The sequence below is a fragment of the Pinus tabuliformis genome, chromosome Q (genome assembly GCF_031772625.1).
Source record: "Pinus tabuliformis cultivar Carrire ecotype Pingquan chromosome Q, CPIR1, whole genome shotgun sequence".
In the NCBI taxonomy this organism is placed as follows: domain Eukaryota; kingdom Viridiplantae; phylum Streptophyta; class Pinopsida; order Pinales; family Pinaceae; genus Pinus; species Pinus tabuliformis.
Window position 1 is genome coordinate 246,509,448 of NC_142296.1, and position 21,017 is coordinate 246,530,464.

Below are 21,017 nucleotides of genomic sequence, written 5' to 3' on the forward strand. Positions count from 1 at the left end.
GGTGATGTCATGAGCTCTTGTTTTTAATGCTTCCATGATGCCACGATTCATCTTATTATCATTGTCATATCTTATAATAGAAGCTTACGATAGGACCCTTTTGTGAGGGATATTATCCCAATCATAGTAGAGATCTGTTACTCCTTTCCTTGGTCCTCTTCTTCAGCTTTCTCCATCTATCTGGTGATATGAGCTTCCATAATCTTAGCTATACCTATTCTGCCTTGTTTGAGGACCAAACTTCCCTTTCTTTTCTGCACATGATTTAGTCCTTTACCCTTCAATACTTTTGCCATCAACCTGTCTTTCTTTATTTTGGCATAGAGACCATAAGTTTTCGAATGAGGTAACTTTCTTATCCCATGGATATTTGTTACCTTGATTATCTGTTAGTGTATTATGGTTATCTTCCTTTCTAGGTCTTGTAGATGGAAGATATCCTACATCCTTTGATACCCTTTACTTTCATGTAGATCAGATTTCATTTGACCTTCTTCATTTCATCTTCAGAGAATGAGTTTATCATCTACATCACCTTGATGTCTCCAATATTGCTATGTGAGGGGATCTTCATAATTATCCCTTTCCATAAATTCAGAGGAGACCTTTTGATATGTTTAATGACTTCAACTTCTTAGAGGACTATGACTATCCTCCTTCTTCATGCAAGGAATCTTGATGACCCATCCAACCTATAGATGTCCTTGCAATCATGAAATCATTTAACCAAACTTGATTATAGAATGAAAAGATACTTGTCATGTGAAGATGAAATCTTCACCTAGATCATGTTGATGAAGAAGATGTATGAGGGCTTCTTCTTGGATGATCTTCTTTTAAGTGAGAAAGCCTTTGAATAGAGAAGGTTGCTCCCTTTTGATGAGGATGATTTGCTGCTTCCTCGGATGGTCTTCTTCTAGGGCAAGGAGATGATCCTTCCTTGATTTCATAACCTTGGAGATGACAGTGCCTTCTCGCCTTCAACATGCTTTGCCTTCTTTTGTAGTGTTGTTCAACATTGCTTCTAGGGTTTTGACTTTTTCCAAGATGATGTGATCTTCGTTCTTGAGGTCCTTCGAGCTACATTGCTTTTGTGGCCAACTTGATGAGGGTCTTGGTGGCCTTTTGATGATGACTATGAAGACAAAATCTCTTGCTGTTGTATACTGCTTCTTTTATCTAGGGTTTGATCAAGATCCGGGTTTGATTCTTCACTGTAGATCTTGATATCCTTTAGCTTGTTTTGATGCCTGGAATGTCTCTTTTTGGCCCTTACATTGACTTCAACACCTTAGCTCTGATACCATGTTGAAGAATCTAGGGCTAATGAAGATTAATGCGATTCTTCTCGTCATGATAACTATTTGTGAGGTTCTTTTAACTTTTTCTTATTAGTACAATCTTTCCTTATTATTAGAGTGTGTTTGCTTAGTTCATCAGATAGCTATCAAAAACAAAAGAGACAAGAACACATGATGTTGGCTTTCTGCCAGGGCCAAAAACTTTTGAGAGGAAAACCCACACAAAATTCTTCTTATAGAGATTCCAATTGACGAATACCAAGACCATGACCATTGACCTATTACGCCACTCCAAGACCAAGACACCAATCCTCTCCTTTGTCACTGCTGAAATCATTGTCATTGCTGCACCATTGAGGCCATCATTGCTGCATCATAGAAATCTTCATTACTGTTGCACCATCATTGATGCAACCTCACCGAGGTCTTCATCAATGAGATCTTCATATTAAGACATGTATATAAGGGTTGCAATACCAAAGCTGTACCTTCACCGAGATCATAATCTTGTGACTATGTTTCCATCAAGGTCGAGACCATATCTATATAGAGATCATAATTGATACTATGCTAAGATGAGTCACTGTGAGATCTTGAATATACCGAGACAAAGTATGTCGAGAGTGTGTTACTGTGAGATCACAGTTATGTCGAGACAGAGATCATTATCATTGCAAACATAATGATTGTGATCCTTCCTTGCATCAAGATCTTCATTGTCTGAGACTGTTAGTAAGTCGAGAGTGTGTCTCTCCATCCACGAGTATGTGACTGCGTTCCTCTTAGTTCCGAGATAATGTGTATGCTGAGACTGTCATCACTGTAGTGTTGCTTCAGAGTAGGCAAGATTGTCATCACTGTAGTGTTGCTTCAGAGTAGGCCGAGACTGTAAGGAGGTTGAGACAGTGGTCTCCGAGGATGAGAGGAGGTTGAAACTATGATCACAGGGACTGTGATTACCAAGACAGAGTAGGCCGAGGTTTCTTCTTTATGAAGTTGCAGAGATATCCTTGTAAACAGACTTCCTAAGTGCTATCCAAAAGTCTTCCTGTGATAGTCCTCCTGTAATGCGGATCTCAAGCTTTTCTCCATACGAAAATCACAGAGTTTGAATTTCTGTGTCTCTGTTTTGTGCAGACCCTAGCTGGGTATATATAGTCGTTATGTCTCCATAATAAGCCGACATGATAGTGAAGAGTTGTGTCTCCTAATTTTGAGCTGACATGACTGTTATTAATTTGATTTGCAGGCCGACATGACGAAGAGGATTGTGCTTGTCATTTGGAGGGCTACTTGACATTGTTATAGACTTGAATACATAGAACATAGGCTCAAGAAGAGCTTCTTTACATGACATTTACTCTTTGACTTTTCTATAACACCTAACTATGTGCTTAACCTATTCAATGAGCAAGAGACTCATTTTTTAAATGACAAAAATAATAATTTTTTTTTTGCAGGTACAAAGATCAAAATTACATTTGTAAATACTGAACCTAGTTACAATTTCTTCAACAGATGACAACGTCGCCTTGATTCCCTAATAGGCATCTGACAGTCATCATCACACGTTTAGGGAAGTGTGATTCGCACAATACTCCCATAACTCTAGGTTTTGGAGGACAACGGTGGGCAATACCTCCACCCCTCCTAGTAGGACCAGGGTCAACACCCTATCATGGAATCCTTATTGAACTTGAATTGTTCTTGAAATTTTACCATCACGTAATCGTTTGATAACGATATTATCTGCAATGTAAACACTTGTTCACACATTATAACATATGCATCTATATATTCCAAAAATGCTCACATAACGTACTTGGCCATGTCCAATCCATATATCTTTAAGTTAGCTTTCATATTAAAATGTAGTCATTTTCGTATTTCCATTCTATCAATCATGTCCATATGCAAAATGAAATAAAATTACATATATTTCATCTATGACATAATTCATAATTTGGATTTCATAGCAAGGTTAATCACATATTAACTTCATATTGATATCCATATTCTAGCTATGTTAATTAAATTACATATTTCATATTGGTATCCACGTACTAGCAGAGTTAAGCAAATAATATGTTCCATGTACCAGCAAAATATGGTTCATTTTTTACATGTGATAGTTCAAAATAGTAGTTTTGAGTATCCAACATATACAAAATAAGATTTTAAGTTTGTCAAAATCAACATAAGTTGGGATATCTTTGACATATGGTCTCTATATCTTTCCAGGTAGCTGTTCTAGGGCTATACTTGTCCCACTGGACCTTAACTTGGTCTACCAGGCGGTTCTTGATATCTTCGACATATGGTCTCTATATCTTTCCAAGTAGCCGTTCTAGGGATATACTTGTCCCACTGGACTTTAACTTGGTCTACCATGCAGTTCCTGAGCTGTCGAACCCTACGTTCCAGTATACATAATGGTTCGATCGAAATGGTTCCCTTGTCCGATACTTGCAATTCCTTCCATTGAAGGTCTTGAGATTTGTCAACTATATAATGTCTTAAAATACAAATACATGAAATGCATTATGAACATTGTGCAAGTGGGGTGGCAGTGCAAGACGATAAGCGATAGGTCCAACTTTTTCCAGGACTTTGAATGGTCCAATAAATCAGGGTGACAACTTTGTCCATTTTTTGAATCGGATAATGCTTTTATTTGGTTTGATGCAGACGAAAACCTGATCTCCCACTTCATAATTCCTATCTGTCCTGTGAGCATCTGCATAACTCTTTTGTCTATCCTGTACCTTCTTTAACCGTTGTCTAATTTGTTTTACCATCTGAATAACTCTCTTGTTTATCCCGTGCCTCCTTTAAGCGTTGTCTAATTTGTTTTACCTGTTCTTCTATTTGTTGAATTAATTCTGGTCCCACTATCACTCGATCTTCTAATCTGTCCCAATTTAACGATGTCCCACAAGGTCTATCGTACAATGCTTCAAATGGAGGCATTCTAATTGAACTGTGGTAATTGTTATTGTATGCAAATTCAACTAAAGGTAATTACTTTTTTCAGTGTGATTATTGATCCATAACATACATCTTCAACATATCTTCTAGTACTTGGTTCACCCTTTCTGTTTGCCCATCAGTCTCAGGATGATAAGCTGTACTTAAATTTAGTTGAGTTCCTAAGGTTGATCGCGTACAAGTCCAAAATCTTGAAGTGAATCGTGAATCTCTATCTGATATTATTTTTTTAGGTATTCCATGAAATCTGATAATTTCATTTATGAATACTCGAGCTATGTTTGCAACTTCGTAAATATCTCTTACAGGAATGAAATGGGCGTTTTTCGTTAATTTATCTACCACAACCAGAATGACATTGTGCTTTTGTGGAGTAAGAAGTAGCCCGATGATAAAATCCATAGAAATTATCTTCCATTTGGTCATAGGTATGTCGTGAGGTTGCAAGAGCCCTGTTGGGTGACAATGATCAACTTTCACTTGTTGACATTCAAGACATTTTGCAACAAATTGAACAATATCGTGTTTCATGCCTATCCAAAAGAAGAGTTTCTTTGTATCAACATACATTTTCTTTACACCAGGATGTGCACAATACAATGCTCTGTGGGCTTCTTTAAGTTTGGTGTCTCGGAGAGCTCCATTATCAGGAATGTACATCCTTCCATGGAATCGAAAATTCCATCATTTTCTAGTTTAGATCCCTCAAATTTAGGTTCTTTTGGCTTTTTACTATCAAGACCGGATCTCACTTTTAAATACCAACTATCTCTCAAGAGATGTTCTACTACTCGCTTTCTCAAATCTACTTTGATAGGTACGAGGGAAAATATCTGTGGCCTTCTACTTATGTTAAGTTTAGATATGTTCTATGCTTAGAGCAATTTAATTCAATTTTCACAGTCAGCTCAATATATTTTATAGATTAGCAATCACATCAGCATTAAAGTAAACTGCAGATAGAAGATAAACATAAATCACAGAAGACAAGCCAAGACAAGAGGACATAAGATGTGGCGCTAGCTAGGGACAAACTCCAATGTGGGGAAACTTTTGATCAATTCTTCTTATATGTTGTTCAATAGTTCAGCAGAGAGAGAGAGAGAGATAATACATTTACAATAGAAGTCAACACTTTGACTTATCTAGATAAGAGCATAGATCATCTTAAGAAGATGATACATGAGATCAGTTGAAGACACGCTACTTCAACTGATTCTCCAAGGTGGCTCCTTCACCTATCATCGTGCTGCATCTCGTCATCACGCTGCACCTCACCGTGCTGCACCCATCATCACAGTGCTGGACCTAACGACCACGCTGTGCACTTCATGTTGCACCCATCATCACAGTGTTGGACCTAATGACCATGCTGTGCACTTCATGCTACTGCCCCTGTGACTGTGCTGCTCCAATCACTGAGTTGCTCTCATCACGGATCTGCACCCAATGCTGCACTCATCACTAATCTGCACTCAATGCTGCACTCATCATGCTGCATTCATTACTGCATCCAATATGCTGCTTTACACTCACTAGTCTTAGCTGCTTGTTATGGCTTACAACCTAGCAAAGCAGCTAGACTCTTCCCAAGTGCAGTCAACTAACAGTCACAATGTCTGCCTTGATTTGTCTGCAATTGTCCTCTAAGGGAACGCTGTCACTGCCTTCCACAACACTGTCCTCCATTTATTACAACATGTATACTTCTAACATGCCATACATCAGACTGAAGATGTCGCTGTCATGTGTTCACTAGATAACATACAACCTAGAGAGCAGACTTCACTGTTTCTTCTTTATGACAATGAATTCCTAGTCCTTAACTCATGCCTTGTAACTGTTTTATCTACAACACTATGCTGTCACCTACAACACACCTAGGCACCTACAACACTTAGTCCATGCTGTCATCTCCAGCACACTTAGGCACCTACAAAACTTAGACATGCTGTCACCGACAACATACATTAGGCCTCCTTGTGCTGTTGATAAGGGTTGCGTATTGTAGGCAAAACATCAGCTAGATATCCTTGATTACACTGCGGATTAGGGCCTTTGTTTGCTATTCGTTAGGCCTCCTTAGATTGCGGCTAGGACACCTTATTGGACTGCAGATGAGGGCCTTTGTTTGCTGTTCGTTAGGCTTCCTTAGACTGCAACTAGGGCACCTTATTAGACTACGGATTATCTCCTCCTTAATGCTGCTAGAGCTCTCCTTTGACTGCGGCCATTTTTCTCCCTTGCCTGCGGCTAAGGCTAGAACATTTGGCCAGGGTTGCGTATTAGGGCAGCGTGTATGAAAGCTTCCTTATTGCTGTTAGGGTATCCCTTTTGTTGCTTCTAAGAGCTGTCCCAAACCCTTCCAGAACATCATATATGTTAGGGCATGATAAGCTGCGTTAGAGTCTGCTCTTTAGGCTTCCTTTTGTTAAGAAATTTACTGCATAACATAAATAATTACTAAGATGAATAAATATAAAAATAGCCAGCAACAACCATAAACACATAAACACATAAACACAAATGTTTATCCGGGAAAACCACAAATCCGGGGAAAAACCCAACCTAATAAGATCTTATTAGCGTTGGCCAAAACCCTGGCTAATTCGACCAAGTGAGCCTTCACCGCTCACCTCCAGGTCTTGCATTACAATGAAGTCCTTCCAGCCTTTTATAAGCTCCATTACATAATACCACGGGCAGAATACTATGGGTGCACAATACCATGTCCCCCAAAACCATCACTGTTTAACCTGGTCAACTTTGACTCTATCTTGAGTCAAGTTTACCTAACAATTCCCCCTTTAAACTTGACTTGGGGTTCCTTGACTAACTCCAACAAAACCTGCAAAGTGAGACAATCCCGCTCAGTCTAGCTCTTACCCCCCTCAGAGTTTTTACCCGGGGTATTGTTAATCCGACATCCCCCCTATCACCTAGGTCTAGCCCAGACTTTACCGGTGATCACCGAGGGGTACACATGCCTTACCAGGTCTTACAGTAGTATGCCCATTTACATGCAATAATTTTGACTTCATTAATTTTTTTTTTGTTTATTACTGCTGTGATTCTGATCCATCCTCTCTCAATTTGATGTGCTCAAAAACTTCTATCAAACCGCTCCAACTGGGAGCCCTCGTAGATTCCAGCACCGACGATCCCTGGCCGGCACTATCTTCCGCACATTCTCCTTGAGGTTCTTCTGCGTAAGATTGTTCCACCATTATTTTCAGACCCAAATCTGTAAAAAAAAGGCTGCATTGATCTCATCAAGCACTATAAACCCCTGGCATCAAAGAATCCTTTTGAAGCCAATATCTGGCTCTGATACCAGTTGTTAAGAAATTTACTGCATAACATAAATAATTACTGAGAGGAATAAATATAAAAATATCCAGCAACAACCATAAACACATAAACACAAATTTTTATCCGGGAAAACCCCAAATGCGGGGAAAAACCCAACCTAATAAGATCTTATTAGTGTTGGCCAAAACCCTGGCCAATCCGACCAAGTGAGCCTTCACCGCTCACCTCCAGGTCTTGCATTACAATGAAGTTCTTCCAGCCTTTTATAAGCTCCATTACATATAATACCACGGGCAGAATACTATGGGTGCACAATACCATGTGCCCCAAAACCATCACTGTTTAACTTGGTCAACTTTGACTCTATCTTGAGTCAAGTTTACCTAACACCTTCACCATGCTAGATCTCCCTTCCTTCCTGCGTCTAGGGCTTCTTCATTAGGGCAGCGTAGATCCTTTCTACATTAGGGCATCGTTATCCCTTAGGATCTCTCCTCCTACTAAAACCCAAAGACAAGTAGAGAGGAAGAGATCCCAAGTGTGTAGAAATGACTTGAAGGGCACTTCGATTTATACTAAAACGTTGAGCACATGTGGGGTTTATTTGGTCGTTGACCGACCTTGATGAATTGTCCCATAACACAAATAAATTCATATCTCCATGAATACTTATCGGAATTGGATGATCTTTAGAACAATCCTACACCTCTTGATGAGAGGGATCCAAGAAAAATATCAACTGCCAATAATAAGATGACGCACATGGAGTTTGGCCCTAGTCGCCAATTTTAACAACTTAAAACATCTGCTACCACATTCTCCTTTCCTTTAATGTATGAAATTCTAAAATCATACCTACTTAGGAATTCACTCCATCGTCTTTGCCTAGCATTCAAGTCTCTTTGAGTAAACAAATATTGTAGACTTTGATGGTCGCTTTTTAGCATAAAGCTTCTCCCTACTAGATAGTGTCTCCATATATTTAAAGCTAGCACTACAACGACTAACTCTAAATCGTGCGTGGCGTAGAGTTCTTCATGAGGTTTTAATTTCCTTGAGGCATATGCTATTACGCTTCTATCCTGCATTAATACTGCACCTAATCCTTGCTTGGATGCATCAGTACATACAGTAAAATCTTTGTCCATATCAGATACTCGCAAGAATGGTGCATTGATCAACAGTGTTTTAAGTTCAGAGAATGCTTTATGACATTGTTCAGTTCATTCATACCTAACTCCTTTACACTGGAGGGTTGTGATAGGTTTTGCAATTTTGGAGAATCCTTCAACAAACCTATGGTAGTAGCCAACTAAACCCATAAAGCTTCGTAATTCATGTGCATTTTTCGGTATCGGCTATTCCATGATTGCCTTTACCTTCTCAGGATCTACTGAGATTTCTTCATCAGATATGATATGACCCAAATAATGAATATTTTTCTGAAAGAAGGAGCACTTGGATAACTTTTCATATCACTGGTGTTCTCTGAGGCAATATAATATTATCCGCAAATGTTCTTCATGTTCTTTCTCATTTTTGGAGTAGATGAGAATATCGTCTAAGAAGACTTGTACAAATTGATCGAGATATTTGCGGAAAACGTTGTTTATAAGATTCATGAATACCGCTGGTGCATTGGTAAGCCCAAATGGTACCACAGTGAACTCAAAATGCCCGAAACATGTTTGGAATGCAATCTTAGAGATATCGCTTTCCTTAATCCTTAGTTGATGGTAACCTGATCGTAGATCGATTTTTGAAAAGACAACAACTCCTTTCATTTGGTCGAAGAGGTCATCAATTCGAGGCATTGGATACCGATTCTTTAATCTAGCTCGATTTAAGTCTTGATAGTTTATGCATAATCGCAAGGAACCATATTTTTTGTTGACAAAAATTACAGGAGCACCCCAAACCTTATTTCATATTTCTCCACTGTTTTGTTACCTTGGACTAGCGCATGAAAGGCCCCGACTTGCTGCTCTTGAGAATATGGAGGTAAGTACTTGGCGCACAATCTTTCTTCGAACAACTCGCAGGGAACAATATCCGTTGTGAGGTGTAATTGTTTTTCCAGATTCCCCCTAAATCGAGGCACTTTCCTTTAATTGAAATATGACAATTTTTTTGTTTTGGAAGTAGAAGAGTACTCTCTTAGTGCAAAACCTCTGTTGATTCCTTCTGGCCATGCATCAACATCTTTTTCAACTTGTCCTCATGAAAGTTTTGGGAGTTTAATTTTTTGCAGCTCCCTAGAAATATCTTCCTTTGATTGTCTATACTCAGAGCTTTTAGGTTCAGTTGGATTTATTTCTTCAAGTTGAGGTTGCTCTTCTTTAGTGTTAGATATTAGTGGCCCTTTTAATGTTTCCAATATGGCTTCCAATGAGCGCATTATAACGGTTAACACTGATGCTGGAGCGATTGGCGTTGATAATGGTCTCGGTGGTGGTGGTGATGGCGATGACTATGGTGATGGTAATGATGACAGTGGTGGTGTCAGTGATGGCGATGCTACTCGATCATGTCGTTGTTGTTGATATGTTCTTACCATCGTAGCTTTTCATGGATACATAATAAATTTATTAAAATATGAGGTACGATTTAAATTTAACAAATATAATTTTCATAAATTCAAGCTCTCATATGGGTATATTTTTTTTGTTGCTATTTTTCCCTACTAGGCAAGTCTTACTAGTGTACTGAGGTCAAAGAGGGTGGTATCACTACCTCCTTGGCCTAATGCATGGTAATTTATTCCAATGCCTGATAATACTTATCAAAATGCATAAGTCTTTATAGACCATAGTATTACTTTATAATATTTGCCTAGGCTCGACTGATAAGGAGAGGAGAGATTGAAAGGCCTTATGCCATGTAGCGTATATAATAGATCTTTTTTCTGATGATATTATATACGCTACATGCCTTGAAATCTCGACCCACAAGGTCCGGAGGGCTTGCGCTTCTGAGGGCAAGGTGCCGCTTGACCGTAAGGGAGATGACAGTGAGATTGCCCTCTCCTCAATCAAGAAAGAAAGAAATATCAAAAGAAAATGGTGAAGGCTTCTTTCAACGGGTTCAAGGCTGGCATTTGCGGGACTTAGTGTACTTGGCAAAAGGTAATGAATTGACAGTGGTCGCCAATCTGTTAACATATATAAGATCAAAAGAAAGAGAGGAGGGAAGGAAGGAACTACTTGCCCACTCTGATGAATGAGGGAGATGAAATGACATATATAATATATGCATTGTCGAAGGATTGACCGGGCTTATCAGGACCTTACTGGGTTGACCGGCGCCCCATAGTATTACTTTATAATATTTGCCTAATACTTTTTAGTCGTAAATGTGGTTAAGAAAGGGGTTTTATACTTTTGTCATCCCTTAATGACGACAAACGACAAACAAATGATTTTACATGTAACCTCCGTTTCCATAATACTATTGAATTTATTCCCAACATAATTTGGTACTTTTTTGTAATTTATTCCCAACATACTATTATTATATTATTATATAATATTGCAATTAAGACAATATAACTTAATCTAATTGAAAATCTATTAAATAATGTAAAAAATCAAACTCCTTTCAATACAATCTTTTAAACATTTTAAAGATATCAGAACATAATTACACTTTTTAAGAAACAAAAATGGAGGAGCTGCCGAAATCCTACTCTCCAATTACGCATCATGAAAATACCAAATACAGTAAACAAATATCAAAATAATTAATGTTTTGTTCGAGGATAAAGAACAGCACGCCTCCATTTGCAGTGAGAAATTATAACCAGACGGAGGATGGAAGCTAATACTAGCACAGTTAATTAATGTGGTTGATAATTATATTAAATAAATGTAAAAAGTAACCTTTGATAATGTGTACAATAATTTTATAATTATAATAATTAAATATAAATTTGAAAAAATAACCTAAATTTAAAAATATTCTTTTTTCAGTGAAAAAAAACAGGCATAGATTTATATTAAGAAAATATATGTCTTCAAATACATATGGCTGTATATTGAGCTGAAGAAAATCCCCACAAAATTAGAGAAAATGATACAGATAGTCCGAATCATCCATATCTGAAACAGGATAAACCTATACATCACATCAACAAAGCCCGCTTGTCCTAAAAAGAGCCACAAATTATACAAAAACCAGAAGTAACAGCCCTTGAATGATTACATAACAGATAATTTGAAAGTTTTTTACTCTTTAATAATAATCCTCATAAAGGAATATATCAATATCAATTTAAATTCGCAGTATTATGTGTACACTTTTATATATATATATATATATATATTTTAAATGTCTGGTTCAATAATTCAATGTTCTGGATCAAAAGGTTGTGGCTTCGGCCTCTCCTGTGGTCGGTTTTGTTTTTTGTTTTTTAAATTTGAAATACAATTTCTGTCTCTACATGCAAGAGCCTAAACGAATTTCTTCAGAATTAACTCTATTACTAGATAACATCGAACAACTCATGAATGCCAGAGGAATAGAATAGCGTCTCAATTTGGAACGAAAGAAAGGGCAGAGGGATATTTATACATAAAATGTCTCAATTTGGAACAAAGGAAAGGGAAGACGGATATTTATACATAAAGCACGCACAAACCAATAAAATGGAATCGACCAGTCAACTTTATTGCTAAAAAAACGAAAATTGGCCTGTAAATAATTACATGTCTGACTCAATGGGTGGCCCGCCAACATTGAAGGGGATAAAATTGATTCGCTTCTATCGGTTTATCAGCTTTAGTCGGAGCCTGATGCCCACCTGAGTTATAGTCAAGATACCACTCGCACACTGTCCTTGCATCGTTTAAATGTGCATTCAGCGTGAGCGAATCACGTCAAATATATGCAGCCCACAAACGACAGCGAAATGCACCACCGATGTCTACTCGGAGAACATGAGACGATACAAAAGCAGTTTATTCAGAAATCAGACATTTAAAATTAGTATCCTTTTTCCGACACTCAAACACTAAAGCTATTTATAGTACCGACTCATTCATTATTGAAGGCCCCGAGGAAAGAAATAAGATATTGTTAATTACCGGTACTGAATTCAAAGGTATTGATGGATAGACGTTTTAACTTTATTTCAATTTTTTTTTTTAAAGGTTTTAAAATTAATCGATTTACCAACTATGAGCACTAACTTCACCAATTTTCAAGGTTTAGAAATATCGATTTTCCGACTATCAGGTACTGACTTCACCTAAATTTCAAGGCCTACCCAAGTGGTAGAGATGTCCCGACATATCGGCGGATGATGGCGTAAAGGTGTACCTTTATCAGGTTCTCGGTACTGGCAAGGGCTAACCAGCCTGCCATAGGGAAATGCCCAGGTATATGTATGCTCTATAACAAAATAACACACAGCCTTTACTTTTAATTTATGTAGTCACCAAGGACTGTGTGTTATTTTGTTATAAAGCATGCATATCCCTGGGCATTTAATGCCCTATGGCAGGCTGGTTAGCCCTTGCCCTCGGTACTGACAGGAAGTTCAAAGTATTATTTAAATTACAAAATCAAGTCAACTGATTCAAACCCAAACATTTAAATCACTTACGACTCCTACATCAAATCGACCGATCGAAACTGCTCTTAAAAATGTGTTAAGTTCGAAATTAAATCGACCATCAAATTGATATGTAATTGAATAAAAATAATCAATATCACAATGTAACTGTATCACATGAAGTTGGAACATTACAGTCTCTTAATGTAATTCCCAGTCATCAAATATCTTTAACTCTTTTAAATTATATTTATTAATTCGCCGTATAATAATCAGCGCTCATATTACCCTACCGTATCACACAAATTCAATAACTTTCAATACGGTATGCTACAGTATTTATACTTTTACAACGATATCTTTACTTACAGAATTTTGTCATGAAAATCATCTATTAAATACTGGTTGCCAAGAAATTGTCAGAACATACACATCCTCTTATACCATATTTATTTATGGAAGGTGTTCTAACTAAAATTTTAAAGCCCTAAGGTCTCGAAGGGTTTGAACTTGGCTCTGATACCAGAATGTAAAGCTCTAAATTTCAGATTTTTACCAGGATATAATCATGCAAAATATTAGAATTTATCAATTTGATTTTGAGTACCTACTTGGGTTTCTGTGGTTGAAGATGCTTTTGATTTGCTGGGCTTTCGCTCCCGTTACCAAACAATCAAAACCTCCTTGCCAAACTGGGTATAATCTCAGTACCCAGCTCCAAAGTACTTCAAATTCGAGGTACTTTGGCCCCCATACCCAAAATTTCAAGAACAATGAAAGCTCAACTCATTCATCACTGACTTGCTCATAATTCTTTCTCTCTGTAAAAATTCTTCTTTCTCCCCCTTGTTATGGCCTCCTCAACCCCTTTATATGCTTTGACTGTCCCCATCTCTCCACCGCCCCTGCACAATATCTTCTCGGCTCTTCCTTACTCCTTGCCACTTGCAATGCCTTAGGCTCTTTGTCTCCCTTATGTTTAAAGAGTATTTATAGCTTACGTGACTCATCACCTTTATTATTTCCCTTTTAATTTCATAAGTGTTATTTTATGTCTATTTGGTCTTGTTTAGTTAATATAATGTCCCATGAATGCATTCATTGTTTTATTCATAGTTTTACTATTTCACTTTATTAAATATTTAAATAAGTTCTTTTATTTATTTAATTAAGTCAATTAAATTAAATTTATATTTTATTTCTTTTAATTATGTATATAGATATATATGTATACGGGTGGTATGTATCCAAGACTTCATTTGATATATTTATTATATTATGGTAAGTTAGGAATTTACTTTGATAATTTATTTATTAACCTAATTTATATATTTTCCAATATTAGACGGTATGTATACTAGTGCAGTGTATGCGATGTATGAATATGTAGCTATCATATGCATGACTCGTATACTTGCTATTATTCACATTCTGTTTGTAATTGTAGGAGGCTTGTTACAGATAATATAAGTAATAAGAAGCCAACAAACATTCATAAGTAATTATCAAGTTAAGAGAAATCAATCATTATCTTCTAGCACTTGGTTTCTCAACACCTGCGTGTTACAATTGGATATGCTTTGAGATATGTCTTAGGTGGTGAAGTGAGGCTGCAAGGATATACAGATTCAGATTGGGCTGGGAGTGTAGAGGACAGAAAGAGCACCTTAGGGTGTTTCTTTAGCTTGGGATGAACTATGATATCCTCATTTATCAGGAAGTAGACTTTTGTTGCACTTAGTACAATAGAGGCATTGTATATTGCAACCAGTGCCACAAGTCAGGAAGTAGTGTGGCTTTAGAAGCTACTTGCAGGGTTATTTGATTAAGAGCTTGAGACGACCTTGATATTTTTTGATAATCAAAGCTGTGTTAAGCTTTTGGAGAATCCAGTTTTCCATGACAGGTCGAAGCATATTGAAATCAAATATCACTTCATCCGAGACATGGTGTAGAAAGGAGCAATGAAGTTCCAGTACATATCCACAAACGAGCAGATTGCGGACATTCTCACCAAGCTTTTGTCTAGAGCGAAGTTTGTATACTTCAGAGACAAGCTTGGTGTGATGTAGAATGTCTCCCTCGTTGAGAGGGAGTGTTGATGTCTTTGCAGGATTGGGTAGACCACCTCCTGAGAAGCTAGGAGTTGGCTGGGCCATGCTTATTTGACCAAGGGAGATGGATACATTAATTAGAGAAGCCAGGAGGACTTTGGCTAGGTCATTTGACCAAGGGTGAATGGCCTAGAGCAATTGCAGGATTGGACATATCTTCTTGAGAAGCCAGAAGGAGTGGTTGGGTCATGCTGATTTGACCAGAGGAGATAGTTGAAATTCATCTAAGAAGCTAGAAGGACTTGGCTAGGCCATGTTGATTTGGCTAGGGGTGAATGGTCCAGGGGTTGATCCTCTCCTGAGAAGGCAGACTGACTGGGCTCGATCATGTTGATTTGACCAGAGGAGATTGATACATTTATCTAAGAAGCCATAGAGGACTTTCGTTGGGCCATGCTGATTTGGCCAGGGGTAAATGGCCCAAGATACTCACATTGCCTATTCCAGGATGGAGTTATCTGTAGACAATCATGTGAGGAGTTACATTGCCTACTCCAGGATGGAGTGATCTACAGATGTGCATGTGAGAGAGACACAACATCGACCTGGCAAGCTCTTAAACTTTTCTTAAAGAAGGATAAATTTCAGCCAAGGGGAAATTTGTTTGCAACTAAGGAGAATACCTCCCTCACTAAGAGGAAGTGTTGATTTTTGTGTAGCATGGGGGAGGTGGGGAGGGGGGGCGGGGTATTTCCAGATGCCAAAGAGGTCTCCAAGTCAACCTAAGAAAATTAAAAAGTAAAAATTTATTTTTTGGGGCACCAAGTCAGCCCAAGAAGGTAAGTCAACCCAACTCATGAAAGGGTGTGCCCCTTGGGTAAATTCACCCCCATTCGACTGGTATATATATTTGATGCGACATCTCATTTTCTCCACAAAGCAAGCAAGTTTCTTCATATTTTTTGAGGTCTCTTAACAACTGTACATGCGGAGAAAAGGAGGACGAATTGACTGTTTTGACTCAGCGGTTTCTCTCTCTTTTGACTAAGTTTGACCTGAGTTAACTGGATTGTTTTGGGCCGAGTTTGACCAGATTGATTGAGCTGCAGGAGGGCTACACGTGTGTAGAAAACTAACTGTAGTCAACCACAGTTGAATGCAGGGGTCATAGGGCTAAAGTTTGACTATAGGATGACTAGTTGACTTATATGCAATTTTGGCTGGTTTGACCAACATTGATTTGCTGCTCTTTGACTAGGTTTTGACTGGTATTTGGATTTGTACTTGGCACTAGACAAATTGTTGATTTGTAAACCTTGCTGAAGAATAATTTCTCCTAAGAAAAGTTGCTGGGTTTCCTTCCAAGGTTGGGTTTCCCATGGTAATAATATTGTCTCCATTATGCTTGACTATCTTTCTCTTATCTTTACTGTTTCTGCTGCATATATTTGTTGATATTTCTGAGTGTAATTGGTCAATGATATCGGTGGCATAAGAATATTGTGTGAAGAATCATTAAGAAGTAATTATCCGACATAAAATAGTATTTTACTATGCTCTCGTAGAAAATTCAACAGAATTTTGAGGTCCAAATGGGTTTTCTAAGGAAAATAGTAAAACAATAATCAAAATAATAAAATAAGAGTTTTGAATTTTTAAAGGAAAGGAAGTAAACTATGTTTATTATTGTATTTTTGACTTTTCTCCTTATAGGTTTACTTAAATTTCAAGCGCGGACACTTGTTGAATTCAAAACCTAATTTTGCATTCAATGAGTACCCACATCTCATACTTTTTAGTGGACCTATGCGGAGAAGAATTGAAAATAGAAACACATTTTTTTTATGTATTTTCAATTCATCTCGGTGTGGGTCTACTCAAGAGTCAAAAGTAAGCATAGTGGGTTCTCCTTGGATGCGGAGTCTAATTCCACATCTGTTTTTTCATGTATTTTCAATTCTTCTTGGTGTGGGTCTACTCAAAATATGCAGAATGGGTCCTTGTTGGATCCATAATCTAATTCCACATTCAACAGGTTCCTACATTTGAAATTTGAGTAAACCTATACAGAGATAAGTCAAAAATATGATTAAAAAAATACTTTTCTTCTTTTCCCTCCAAAAATATTTACCCTTGGTGATGACTTTGTCATATTGAATCCTTTTGGTTCTTTTGAAATTGAGTTTGTTAGTATATTTTTCATTTTAATGCTGTTTTTTATCTCAAAATTCCCCTATTGAAAATAATAATTTCCATAGAGCTCCGTAGATATAGCATTGAAGGATCTAGTCAAACTTCTAGATTTAAATAATTATTACATGAAATAAAATAAAATAATACCCTAGATGGGTTTGATCCACCCATCTAAGAGAAAAAGTTGTCCAATACTCTAACATTTGACTTGATCTAGGCTGAAACATTCCTTAAAATGCTTGATTCCTTGAAACTGGTGCCCAACGTTTCCTTGGAATGTTTCTAACAATTAGGTGGAGGGGGCTGGATTCGCATGAGGAAGGCCATGTTCACCTTGAGTAGCAATGCTTGCTTGGAAGATGGATCATTTTGCTTGATTTTTGCTCTGAAGTTGTTGTGTGGTTAAGACGACCCCCACGTGCTTGAACGTTGAGCTGAAACGGTTAGTTGACCCTACACGTATGGTTGTACATCCCATTGACTTGTCAACAACTTGGTTGAGATGGCTAGTGTCTTGCTTGATCTGGTTAGCATTGAACTTGGGGGGGCCAATGTTCACTTTATTGATTATCATTGACTTGGAACATTGCACTTTGGCTACCTTATTATCCACACATTTTGGTTATGAGAGGTTGAGTTTGCTTACATGGGATTGAAAACTCCAACATTGATCTTCTTTTAAACTCCAGAAGGTGTGTATCGGTTATAGAAGGCTTCATAATCCACATGCAATGTCGATTTGCTTTGCCACCTTTATATTCATGGAATATATGTCCATGTCCCCCTTTGGAGATGAAATTCACTTTGAAATATCTTCCTTTTTCCAAGAAATCAACATGGCATGTCAGGTATGCCTCTTGTTGATGACAATGAGCCCTTGTTGAAATGTGGACCGAGGACCTTGTGCATTGGCATCCGTGAAGTGCTTTGAAAATTTCGCCATGTCGCAGGAAATGTAAAGGTGCCCAAAATCAGAATAAATACTGCCATGTCTCCAATCTGCTTTGCTCATCAAAATGCAAATGGAGGTGAAAAATTTTAGTATTGGTACCCTCGCTGGAAGCAGGGGTAACAAATACTAACTTCATGAAACACATTCCACCGTAGGTGATGTCTAGGAAATGTTACATCACAAAGTTAAATCATCTAGGAAAATCCCACAAAGGCAACATAAACCATTCCAACATTAGCAACATCAGAAGAGAAAGGGACATAAGAAAAAGGCTAATCCATCCAACTATCAAGCATGTTTCCATCACACATCCAACACATGAGGCCCATGTAGAACACTTCCGCTTAGTTACTCTATTGTCATACCACATCATCATGCAAAAGTCACTAAGAAACTCCAGTAATCATGAAACATATATCTCCTAACACCATCATCATCTATCCCATTGGGGTGGGGTTAGAACCTTCATCCATATCCAAGTGAAACATAATATACTAAACTACCAGAATGAGCTAGTGTGCTGCACATCCATAGAAAACGCAGCCAAGGGTTGATCAACAAGGCACACACATGCGATAAGCCCACCAAGCACCAAGCACAATCATCCAACCAACGAGAAGTGAAGCTCCTACAACCAAAGCCCTCTGTCAAGTGATTCGATGCAATGAAGAGAAAGGTCTCCATGAAGATGAATCCCCCCAAATGAATCCAAAAGTTAAAAGGCACCAGCATCATTCTCTGTCAATGTGATGAGAATAACAGCGTGGAACCTGATACAATTTGAAGTGTAACAGATAGCAAAAATATTTCTGAATCCCCAGCGGTTGACAAAGTTGTTCCTTTGTATTTTATATTTTTTCTTCTTCACATGTATGATTTCCTACTTTGAGTTCACTGAGGTTTTCTACCTTTATTTATTTTCAGTATACCTAAAAGCTAGCTTCTTCGATTTTGATGGATGTGTGTCTCTGACAAGAAAAATGCTTCATGATAGTATATAAATGGATGTGCTGGGTGATCCTAATTTTCACATGTTGGATATAATAATAGCACTGCACTTCTATTTCTAGATTTGAATGTAATTTCTTTTGAAGTTTGTGAAATTTGCATCATCACATTGTCAGTGCTGGAACAGTGATGGGACCATGTTATAAAATCCTGGTTATGTGTTACTATATGTTTGCAGCTATTACTCATATCAGGCGTACCGAGACTTTGGCTATCCAGATGTTTTCATCTATCGAGAGGTATGCAATATAGTATACTTGCCAGATATATTGAATATTGAAGAGGCTGTATCAAACAAAATGAATTAGCTTGAAACTAGTTTTGAATTGTAGGCCAGCCACTAAATTGTATGCAATATATGGTACCTAGTTGGTCTTAACTAGATATGTTTGGTATCATAGTATAAGTTGCATCCTTTACCTTTTTTTTTATTGCAGGCTTTTGGATGGAGTCCAGAAGAAGCTCAAATTCATATGGTTCCTGATTATTTCAGTGAGAACGAGGTCAGTTCATTTTGAGATCCAAGGGAGTATGAATCTTTAATGCTGCTTCTGTTTCTTAATTTTTGTTAATGGCACTGTAAAATGAGCAAGGCCATTGTCTTTAGAAAATCCCTTTGCCATGCTTGTAAGGTTGGGATTCTCTGAAACTTTGTACAATTGAAATTGTGGGTGGTCTGCAGCCATTGAGACAAGTTTTACTTATCAGGAGGGCTTGTTCTGAAGCTGCAGTGGCAAGTCATAGTTGACGTATTGGGCTCTAATTCACGCCATCTTGCTGAACTATATGCTCTTAAGCAAAGCAGTTCCTTCAGAGAGTAAGTGTCTTGGTCAGCTGATTTTTTTGTATTCACTGCCTTTGATCGAATGAGGGAAATTAGTGAAGATAGTAATTTTACATTTATATTCTGTGATTTCTTAAAAGTTCTATAAGTTAGTTTAGGTAGTGATTAGCCTTTGAATCATGTCTTGATCGAACATTCTTTAAGCTAAACATAACAAGTAAAAAAACTCATCTGTAAAACAGTTGGACTCAAATGGTAAAGTTAGAAATATAATATTTATGAACTCTTTTCTATTGATGACCTATTCTTCAAATCTGGAAATAGTATCTCAAGACATATGATTTGATGAATAACAAAAGATATTGTTTCTTATCTTAAATGCCATATGTAGAATAGTCAGTATACTTTATTAATATATATCTCAAAATTTTGAAAGCAGAATATACGTACTAGTCCTTGCTCCACATACCATTCTGAAGGAAGCTCTCAAATGAGCGACACCTTCCACATATCCCCTATATATATGATTACAGGATAAGTGGTTGCCTTGAGACTCAGGTTATTTGTCTGACAGGAAACCTTCTGTTATAGAAAGTGCTAGTATTTCTTGACATCACTGTTGACATCACCAATGACAACATCCTGAAATCATAGTGACAGTATCCCAGTAAGTGAATGAAATTGCTGATTCATTAATATCTGTGACAACTTATGCCTTTTTAATATGCTCAGATAATAAAGTATTACGTTTCATCATAAAAATTATTGGGAATGTTAAATATACCTATTATTGTCTAGATAAGAGAAGGAGATAAAATACAGCGAGTTCCACACAAAATATCCGACTGCCCAGGCCACTACAGAAAACTAAAAA

The 21,017-nt window shown here is 37.5% G+C and overlaps 1 protein-coding gene across 3 annotated transcripts in view; it reads left to right on the forward strand.

Annotated features, from left to right (window-relative positions):
- Positions 1 to 21,017, forward strand: part of LOC149219109 (uncharacterized) — a 174,009-nt gene that overhangs the window by 74,345 nt on the left and 78,647 nt on the right. For 2 of the 3 annotated variants that reach the window (XR_016249215.1, XM_089384266.1), the window contains exons 4-6: positions 19,538 to 19,598; positions 19,797 to 19,862; positions 20,085 to 20,176. Coding sequence is in view for 2 of the 3 variants with exons in the window: in XM_089384266.1 (XP_089240392.1) it covers positions 19,538 to 19,598; positions 19,797 to 19,862; positions 20,085 to 20,176 (219 nt within the window). In the remaining variant the exon portion in view is untranslated. The remainder of the gene's footprint in view (positions 1 to 19,537; positions 19,599 to 19,796; positions 19,863 to 20,084; positions 20,177 to 21,017) is intronic. The other variant, XM_089384267.1, reaches the window with a different exon arrangement.